Raw genomic sequence first — 10,429 nt, forward strand, 5'->3', positions numbered from 1 at the left:
ATTTTTTACGGCTTAGATAAAAAAAATTTTTAAATACTCAACTGCTAAAAAATATTGAAAAACAAATAACAATTCCAGAACGAATGTGAGTTTTTTGTTATAAAACAATAATAAATTGGAAATTCAACCGACGCTTCCAAGTTCTACAGAGTCTTCGACACCTTTCTCATTTTTTTAGACCACACGCATGTTGGTTTTGAATTATTCCGATTTTTTTTCAAAACCAGAGAATCCGAAAGTTACGCCTTCACCGATTGCACTGCTTTTTTTGCGGCTTCGTCAAGGTCGTCCTCCATTATGAATGACAATTTTGAGTCTTCGAGAATTTTTCTCGCTTCCGTCACGTTTGTACCTTCGGAATAAAATAGTGAATATCAATTCTCACTCTTTTGCGTGGCGATTGATTGATAACTGTAACCACGACATATTGATATGAATGAACAATTATCGAAGAATAAAAGGTCCTACCTTTCAGTCTAACGACCACGGGTCTTTTTATGCCCAAGCTCTTAGCAGCTGCGACAATTCCTCTTGCGATTGTTGCGCAATTGACGATTCCACCAAAAATGTTGACAAAAATAGCTTGCGCCTTAGGATCTAGAAATTTTTGGAAGAAAAATTTACTTATAAACATCGAACCGGACGACTTCGTACCGAAAGCCAAATATTTTAGATTTTCGTCGATATATCCTTAACGGTATCGACTAGTCTGAGACGTCATAAGAATATAGCTATAAAGTATGAACCTTCAGCAACTATTTTGAAGGCTTGAAAAACTTGATCCTCCGTAACGCTTCCACCGACGTCCAAAAAGTTCGCCGGATCTCCGCCGTTTAGTTTTATTATGTCCATTGTAGCCATTGCCAAACCGGCTCCATTTACTGGAAAAAAAATATATATATATTAAACTCAATTGATTGGTCGTTTGTCAAGAGAACGAGTCAAGTTCGATAAAAAAATGAACGGACCTAAACAAGCAATGTTTCCATCCAAGCTTATATAATTCAAATTGTGTTCGGAGGCCGCAACTTCGGCTGGATCTTTTTCAGTAACGTCTTCCATGTTGAAAATATCTCTCTGACGGAATTGTGCATTATCGTCAAAAGATATTTTGGCATCGACGGCGACTACTTGTTTGTCCTCAGTTTCAACAAGTGGATTTATTTCGATTTGCAACGCGTCGATATCAACAAAAAGACGCCAAAGATTTTTGAGCTCGTGTACAGCCTTCTCACGCACTACGTTATCCGTAAAACCCAAAAACGTAGCCACGTCGTTTGCTATTATGTCATCGATACCATAGTAAATGTCAAGCGGTACAGTTTTTATTTGATCCGGTGTTTTCTCAGCGACCGATTCAATGTCCATTCCACCAGCTGGAGAAGCTATCAGTACCGGACCGTTGTTTCCACGATCCATCAATATACAAACGTAGGTCTCTCTCTTTATGCTCACAGATTCTGCTATCATCACTTTTTGAACAAGGATTCCATCTTTATGAGTTTGTTTGGTTATTAAACGATGACCCAGCATATTCTTCACAATCTCGAGAACCGCTTTTGGACTGTAGTCGAGAAATAAAAAAACATAAATCAGGCATCATCGTTACAGCAGATAATTATCTTCTTGAACGGCTAAAGCGGAGCTTGTAATTGCATGATTTTATGATAAAAATTTTCCAATGCGCATCCTGTTATCCGCGATAATGGCTATTCTTTTTTCAGCAAATATCAAAATGCTGATCTATTTGTATCAAATTTCAAAACGCTATTCTATTTGCATCAAATTTGTATTGATAGTATCGCGATTACTCTTTCGTGAGATGAACACCACCTTTGAAACCATGATCGAACCACCCTTTTCCTCTTCCGCCAGCCAATACTTGTGCCTTTATGACATACTCATCGACATCTGAAATTCCAGAGATAAAACCAAGTTTGAACGATTATCGTAATATTATTGAAACTTTTATTTATATACTCTTCAGATTCGAGTTTATCGTGTAGAACTATAATTTTCTACCGACACAGTAAAATTAGAAGAGTATATATCAACTTCCATTTTAGCTCGGATACGTGTTTTTTTTTTATTCACATTTTAAAATGATAAATACTCACGAAATTTGTCAAGAGTCGAAGGTGCTTTATTGAGATCGTCGACAATGGTGAAATTCTGTACGGAAACTCCACTATCTTTGAGCAATTCTTTGCTTTGATATTCAAGAAGATTCAATTTACGTGCCGGTACAAAATTCGCTATTAATAGTTTGTTCAAACTGTTCACATTGCTAAGAATTCTTCTCGATAGTAAACCAGACATGGTTAACCTAATTTTGCGAATATGTCTTTGAATCGTGATGTAAAAATGTTTTCAATATCCAAAGTCTGTTTTCTCGTTACATATGCAACTGGAATTAAAAAAAAGATAAGCTATCATGCAGCGGCGGCGGCAGCTGTGTTTTCAGTCGCCCGAGTCCCAAGTATATTATTTTCTTTACCGGTTGTACTCGTATATTTTTACTTGTCTTTTTTTCTTTTGTTATCGCGATTAACCGGCGGCGAAAGAAAAAAATATCCGCCAGTTGTTTTTTTGTATGCAAATATACGGGTAGGGACTAGATTGGCCGAACATGGCCGCCGTCACTATTTCCGGTCGGCCAAAGTCACTAGCCGAAAAAAATGGGGTAAGATAGTTGTAGAAACAAGGCACAGATGTCGCAATAAGCTTGTTCGTCGATAATTCAGAAATTACAGTCTCGGCGGCAGGGGTTCTCAATGAATTGAAATACGCACACCTGTTGCCACCCAAGACTCGTTATCGTAGCAGCTGCTGCACGTCGTTTTGACGTCAGGTTATGGTCTCAAAGTGTTGTTTCAATGCGGAATGTAAACAATGAGGTGATTATCACCATCATTATTAATTCGTGTTTAATAATAATAATAATTATTATTATTATCATCAAACACGAATTAATCGCGTCATTGATAATTGACTCCTTCCACTTTAACTAATTATTTTCATTCATGAATTACACTCCGCATGTATCAACACTTTGGGGATCATAACCTCAAATGTCAAGACGACGTATCGTACAACTACCCAAACAAGTCTCGGAAGCGTATCTATTCGTATGTATTCATATGAGAACGAGAACCCCTGCCGCCGAGGTCGACGAAAAAGCTTATTGCGACATCTGTGCCTTGTTTCTACAACTATCTTACCCCATTTTTTTCAGCTAGTGACTTTGGCCGACCGGAAATAGTGACAGCGGCCATTTTCGGCCATTCTACTTGACGCTGACAGCATTAAGGTAAGAGTCGCGCGACTCTATGGTCAAATGACTATTTATTAATCGTCGAAATAAAATAGGTTATAAGAAAGGTTTTCTGTATTGAATAAATCTTGGGGCAATTTTAACTGTATTCGTATAAATTTATACAAGATCATGTTTAATAATTTATGATTAGAAATATCTTATGATTGCTTATTTGACCCGGTTTTTCAATATATACATATATATATCGGTTCTCTTCTCACCTGACAGTCGAAAGATATCATAGCCTCCAAACTCGCCGGCTATCACGAAAAGTATATATATATGTATACATTCTTAACGTTGCCAAGTATATCGAGCCACTTCATGGCAGTCGATCTCCTGCCATTTTCTGAGTTTTCATCGAGATTATTTTAAAAATTCTCTTCGAATCAGTCGATGGCCCTATATTTTTATGGTCACATTAGAATCTTTATAATATAATCTATGAGGAGCAATTTTAACATAAACTATATCTAATCGATAAGGAAATGAATTCTGCAATCATAGTGTTGGCGGGATGGGTTTCTCATACGATGCCGTGTTATATTTCTATTTTTGATCGTAAATTTCTTTATATAATCTTCGGTAACCTATTAAATCCTTTAGCCATATGAAAGTTTATCACGTAAAAATGATATAATTTAAAAATCACGAGTTCGTCTAATATAGATTGTCGCGCGACTCCTACCTTAATAGCGCTATTTTGCGTTCGACTTGGCGTTGTTGTTTAAACGTTATACAAGCGTTTAGATGGATGCGTTTAGAATTGTGTTCTCAACGCTCCCGAAGTTCAAGTGGTTGAACGCATCCACAGAGAGAATCGTCTGTTATCTCTGTTATCGTACTACTGCTTGTTTCGCTGTCTTCACTTTTCGATGAATCCAGTGTTATTTCGTCGAGTAATTGAAAAAGTACTCTAAGGCTCAAGAACCGCCTAAACGTCAGAGTGTAGTTCCGGGCAGTAAGCAGAGATGTCACCACGGTTGTTTTTGTCGGTAAAAAAGATTCAGCGGCCGAGACAGGCGACACGGATTCTCAACTTTGTTGATAGTCGAATAAAGGACTTATTAGTTTCGTGATTATATTTTCCGTACGAAACGAAAACCGTTGTATAGGTAAGTGAATAAAGAAAATTTGAGAAATAAAGGGATGATAAATAAAATAAGTGCGTGTGTCTTAATGTTGCAATCGTGTTTTTCCAAGCCCGTTCTTAAAAATTTATGTTTTTAGTGTACGAAGCATGGTACGAACATAATTTATACACATCGTAAAATTTATATGAAATTATCAACGGGTCGGGAAAAAGGTTATTGCTCTCCTATTGAATTTTCAATATTTCATTTTTAAGAACGGGCTTATTATTTATCGTCCCTTTATTTCTCAAATTTTCTTTACCTTTACAACGGTTTTCGCACTGAAAATATTAATCACGAAACTAATAAGTCCTTTATTCGACTATCAACAAAGTTGAGGAACCCGTGTCGCCTGTCGGCCGCTGAATCTTTTTTACCGACAAAAACGACCGTAGTGACATCTCTGCTTACCGCCCGGAACTACACTCTGACGTTAGGCTAGGTTCTTGAGCCCTAGTGTCAGCTCTATCTCTATATAGACGGGGCTGGCGAGGCGAGCATTGTAGCACGTGTTTATTTTTTGAACTAAAACCAAACTAAAACGAAAAAACGAAGTGCGCGTTGTTTTTCTCCTCTCTATAAAATTTGAAATTTACTTCTTATATTATTAAATAAGAACAGAATTAATGGGGAAACAAAAAAGAAATAGACGTAAACTACATAAAGAAAATCCTACGGGTCTTGTGTCGGTTAAAGATTTCGATGAATCCACGGAAGATGTTGAAGAAAATCGAGACTCCGCACTTCAAACAGTATGCGGCCAGGTGAGATTTTTCGCTGTTTCTTATTTTTTCAACAAACACCACATGTGTTAATGTTTATACGTGTTTTTTAAAAATTGTTCCATTTGACCTCTTGATTCTTTCTGGTTTTATGTATTCGCTGGTTGCGAATATATAATTCTCATTGTTTCGGTTTGTTGGTTAGGATCCATCAAGCTAGGTTATACACGCTCTGCACAAGTTCTTTTTTTTCTGTACGTTTTATAAGTCGTTTTAAAAAATTGGAAATCCTCATATTTCGGTAGATACATATATAAGAGTTGCCGCAAAGCTCGCGCCGATCTGTTCAATAATAAATGGTGTAAAGCTGCCAAACAATGGAATGTCGATAGCTTTAAATTATCATGTAACCATTTCTGAACGGGATAAAGTTTGCAATGATGTGGAGTAGAATATCATCTTTTAATAAATTGAATTTGTTGGAGATGGATTTTTTCAATTTAGACTGCTCTACTGTTTTCTATGGAAGAATTAAAATCAATGTTTCTTTAAATAGATGTTTTTTTTTTTTTTAATGATGAACTTCATGGTTCAAAATATAAACATTAAGTACGATTGATAAAAAAGATTAGGAAACTTTGAAAAAAATGCAATGAATTTATAGATTGTAAGTATATTGACAATAATTCATTTCAGTTGCAATCACCAAGCATGGAAGAAAAGTTATCAGCGCTCCAAACTGTTGAATCAATGTGCTGCGACAAAGGTCAAGCACTGCTCATTCTTGACAGAGGATTAGCAAAAATCATTGGGCCATTGCTGGTAGATTCATATATTACAGTCAGAGCTGCTAGTGCCTCTGCCTTGAGACGCTTGGGTGAAAATGGTGGAGAAGAGGCTTATGAAGTTCTGCTTCAGGATGACGTAATGACGCCATTAACCGCCCTGCTGAAAAAGGTTTGGATTGAGTAAATTCAATACATTATTCACTATTTCCCTCCGACTCGATAAACGATAACAACAGGTTCAATAAAAGCCATCATCAATAATCTTTATAATAATGGCACATTTTAAATGAAATTGTCTACCGAACAACTTATACTTTGTAACTCAAACCACATTTCGTGATTTCTAAATTGATTACATCTTAAGTAACTTTTTTAAAACCTATTTATAACAAATAAATAAACTATGGAGTTTATCTTCGTTTTTTTTCTTGTCGAGTTGTATTATTTTTCAGAAATCAGTTTCTATCAAATACAAAGCGAGTAATTTATCTTTTCTGAATTGGGCAAGTGCAAATTTAATATTTCATTTTTCATTTCAAATCCTAGTATTACAGTAACTGGCAACCGAACCAGCCGGTGGAAAGTACTAAGGGTCGTATGGATGATGAGAAAGAAACTTTAATAGAGGCAATAACACTGTTATGGTCTTTGTGTGAAAATAGCGAATGCATCATGAAATATTCCAATGAAGAAAAGCTTGTTTCGCTGTTGGTAAAATTATTGGATCATACAAGGTATGGGTCGGTGGTAAGCGTTGTGGCGGCACAGTGTATGCTAACGCTTACAGAAGATAATCCATCGGCGTTGGAAGAGTTAAAGGAACATGAACAGATGCTCCTCAGCGTTTTGAATTTGAAATCGAGAAACGAAAGAGAGAGCAGTGAAATAATACCTCTGAAAACGCTCACAGCTGGATTGTTGATGAATCTCAACAATGAATTCACAACAAAATCTGATAATATTGCAATAATGTGTAAAGTGATGGGTGTTCTTGCTGAAACTTTGGCTATAGATCACAAAAGTATAATAGTTGAATTGGCATCTATGTTACCGAGTGAAAAGGGCAATCTGTCGCGTAGTACGAGATTCAAGTTACAAGCAGCAAAAAAAATTCTTGGAGCTCAACAACAAGCTCTTGAAATTTTAACAAACCTATGTTCCGACGAGCAAGATTATCAACTTGACACTGAATTTGACGATTCCGATCAAACCGAATACGAAAATGAATACATGGATGACGATCCTATGACCGATAAACCGTCTTGTAAAGTTATTTCCAATCTACCCGTCACCCTCATAGAAGTTATAACGAGTACTGCTTTGAATGACAATATTATCGATAAAATTTTGGCTCCTGATAAATCAGTAATCGAACAATTGAATGCCTTTTCCGATTGCGAATCCGTCATAAAGCAGATACACACATTGCGTTGTCGAGCTTTTCTTTGTCTCAATAACTTGATTGCGAGTTTAGATGTCGATATATTTGGAGGTGTTGAACAATTGTACAGGTAAAATCAGTGACAAACGTTACTCATAATTACATATTTTATTAAATGAGTTTTACTTCAATATATCTTGAAGCACTAAAGACGTTGAAAATCGAGACCCTGTGCCTGATATTAATTACTCAACTGATTTAAGGTTATGGCTTCAAATTGGGACCATCGTTTTTCACGATTGCGAGGCAAATGACATTGAATTACTGGAATCTGCGACCGCGGCTATGCGCGCAGTTGTTCAAAAATTGGCTGAATTACGAGCGAACACTTTTGAAAAATTAACAATTGCCGATATAGAACCAATGTTGAACGGCGAACGACATTGCACCAATCCAAATATTCGGGTAAATTTAATCCGGATGTTGGGCAATGTGGCTTTAATTATAAGCCCTTCGATTGAGTATTCTGGATTAGTCAAAGTATGTAATGTTTTATCTTTTCCATTTTCTTTCATAATCATCCGATTGTTTTTTTGTGAAAGTTTGATCTTCCTATGTAGCACGTTTCTACATCTCTGTTGGATATTTGTATTCGAGAAACCGAAGTCTGGGTAATGGCTGAGGCGTTGGACGCCATTATGGACATTTTTGCAGAGGATGAAACAGATCTTATGGCCGAAGAAATAAAACTCCTTCCAAAATTGCACAGTTTAGTTCCCATTTTGACAAATAAGGTAATGAACAATTCAGTAAAGACAACTATTCATCATTTTCAGAACTTGGCATACTTCTTTCATCTGTTAAGCTAGTGTTCATTTAAATTAACACACAACCAGAAAAAATTTAAAACAACGCCCTAATTCACGTAAAATTAATCACTTGGACTTATCTGATTGTGTTTTTGTATGTATTTTAGATTCGTCAACAAAGAAAAAATTTAGGAGACCACACTTCGGTAGTGTCTACAGTGAAAACGAATTTATCACGATTTATTAAGTATAAAGAACGTCAGCTGGCAAAGCTCAAGTAAGAATTTATATCTGTTATTTTGCTCATTGGTTAAATGATAACAACATCCCCAAAGGAAATACTTTTCAGTAAACATGTTTAATTTTTATGCGATTCAAGAATATGTTTCGAACCGGAGTTGAGTAAACCGTTTGGATATTGATTCATTTTTTTAGTGTAATATGTCCAATAGTATAAACTTTATACCAAAAAAATGTTATTCTATTAGAATTGAGAAGGCCACGAATATTATTTAGAGGAAGTGTGGTCCAGCATATGTGGAATACCAGTATGTTTTTAAGGAATATCTGAAACATTACAGGAGAGAACACGAGGAAAACTGTTTGAAAAACAAAAAAAAAAACTATAAGGCTTTGCTCACTTTGAGCAAAAAATTTAAAAAAACTTAAGAACTTGGTTAAATTTTGAGTTGAGCAGAAAATGTCAAAAAATGACATTCGAGGTAAATTGAAATAGGCGAATTAGAAACTTCATATTAATTGGAAAATCATCAAAGTATCTTTCATTAAAGTATCAGTCATATTTTTTCGACGAAAAATGATCCTGGGAGATACGAATATTCCTGCTGGACTCATCCAGAGGACAACAGTTATCAGCAATCCTCTTTTGGTTGATGACACAGCTCCAATTGGTTTTTTTTTCCTTTACCCACTTTCATCTACATCATTGAATATACGCGTAGCCAAAAAGTTATTTTCAAATAAATTTTTGTCCAGATTATCATAAAATTCGTCATTGTCTTTTTGTTAAAACCATTGGCTCTTTCTTGTAAGGCTTCTATCGGCTGTCTTATGAACAAGATTTGATTGTTCCATTTGAAAAATCCTTTCATCAACCAATATCTGCCAGTGAATCAATTTATTAAGGGATTTTCAATGTTGTTTTTTTACAACTAACTGGTATCAATTTTTGTAGATCCATTCGGGTTAAACCATAAAGTGTACTCTCCATCACCAGAGGCGTATTCTACAAGCTTACTCGCAATGTTTTTGTTAAATATGGGCTTCCGAATAATCACTTTATTCGTAAGTTCCGAAATAGAAGGACCTTATTCCTCATTGCTAATCGAAACAACGTCGACCTTGGTACGCTAAAAATGCTAGTCGCTTTTAAATAATCCTTTTTTATGCGGATAGCATCAATTGAAAATTGATTATAAAATTTAATTATAAAAAAGCATCTTTTATTTTTGAACTGCGTAATAAATTAATGCGAAACTATAAAATGATAACACTGTTGGATATTTTGAACGATTTGTATATAAATTTAGCTCAATAGTTTGAGTGGTCGAACTTGATAAGATTCTTATAGAAAAATGATGTACATCAACGATGCTTCCCTCTATCCGCCACGATGTAAATAACAGCAAAGCGGCTCTTTTTAACACCTCACACGGTTCAGTCGTCATGTTAAGTTTAAGTTTGAGCCATTAAATCGGAACTGGCGTCAGTAGTTACTGATAAGTTTCGGTATTCCAAATTACCTGCAGTATTCAATATATGCTACACTTCCTCTACTGATAGGTAAATTAAATGACATTTATTCTTGGCTTATTAGAAATTGGTGCTCAATTTGATTATTGAATTTAAATACATAGCATTTACACTTGTCCATTATGTGCGGAAACATGAGAATTAAAGTTAAAACGTACATTAATAGTTAACTTAACTAAAAGTTATTACTAATATCAGACTCTCATTTCTCTTTGACCAATGAGGATAATTCTTAATTTAATGTACGGAATGAATATTTGTACAAATATTAAAAAATACTATGCGCTACTTCTCTGTAAAGCAATTAATAAATTTGCCACAAAATTGTATTAACTCATCGTAATGTTCATCAATTTTAAAAGAATGTCGAAAGGATCTATCTACGTCCAGCCTATTCGGAGTAATTTTTGCCTGATTATGTCCGTTCCCGAGAAAGCATTGTGTCCCGAAACATTTCATTTTATTTTGCCGAATTATCATATGTTAAAATTGCCTGGACCGATTAAC

The 10,429-nt window shown here is 35.3% G+C and overlaps 2 protein-coding genes across 3 annotated transcripts in view; one reads left to right on the forward strand and one right to left on the reverse strand.

The window, feature by feature from the left end:
• Positions 1-72: 72 nt before the first annotated feature.
• On the reverse strand, positions 73-2,608 carry ScsbetaG (Succinyl-coenzyme A synthetase beta subunit, GDP-forming). The gene is made up of 7 exons (XM_043423970.1): positions 2,498-2,608; positions 2,118-2,407; positions 1,812-1,911; positions 969-1,564; positions 747-881; positions 469-597; positions 73-352 (listed from the first exon to the last, which is right to left on the reverse strand). Exons 2-7 carry the CDS (start codon positions 2,317-2,319, stop codon positions 240-242), a joined length of 1,275 nt encoding a protein of 424 aa, XP_043279905.1. The 5' UTR covers positions 2,320-2,407; positions 2,498-2,608; the 3' UTR covers positions 73-239.
• A 2,137-nt stretch (positions 2,609-4,745) lies between these two features.
• LOC122413540 (HEAT repeat-containing protein 3) overlaps positions 4,746-10,429 on the forward strand; it is a 36,666-nt gene continuing 30,982 nt past the window's right edge. Inside the window, exons 1-6 of one of the 2 annotated variants that reach the window (XM_043423968.1) lie at positions 4,746-5,213; positions 5,868-6,128; positions 6,506-7,470; positions 7,604-7,880; positions 7,961-8,134; positions 8,317-8,426. In XM_043423968.1, coding sequence (XP_043279903.1) covers positions 5,076-5,213; positions 5,868-6,128; positions 6,506-7,470; positions 7,604-7,880; positions 7,961-8,134; positions 8,317-8,426 — 1,925 coding nt within the window. In that variant the 5' untranslated portion in view covers positions 4,746-5,075. The remainder of the gene's footprint in view (positions 5,214-5,867; positions 6,129-6,505; positions 7,471-7,603; positions 7,881-7,960; positions 8,135-8,316; positions 8,427-10,429) is intronic. The other variant, XM_043423969.1, reaches the window with a different exon arrangement.

Source organism: Venturia canescens, chromosome 7 (assembly GCF_019457755.1).
Source record: "Venturia canescens isolate UGA chromosome 7, ASM1945775v1, whole genome shotgun sequence".
In the NCBI taxonomy this organism is placed as follows: Eukaryota; Metazoa; Arthropoda; class Insecta; order Hymenoptera; family Ichneumonidae; genus Venturia; species Venturia canescens.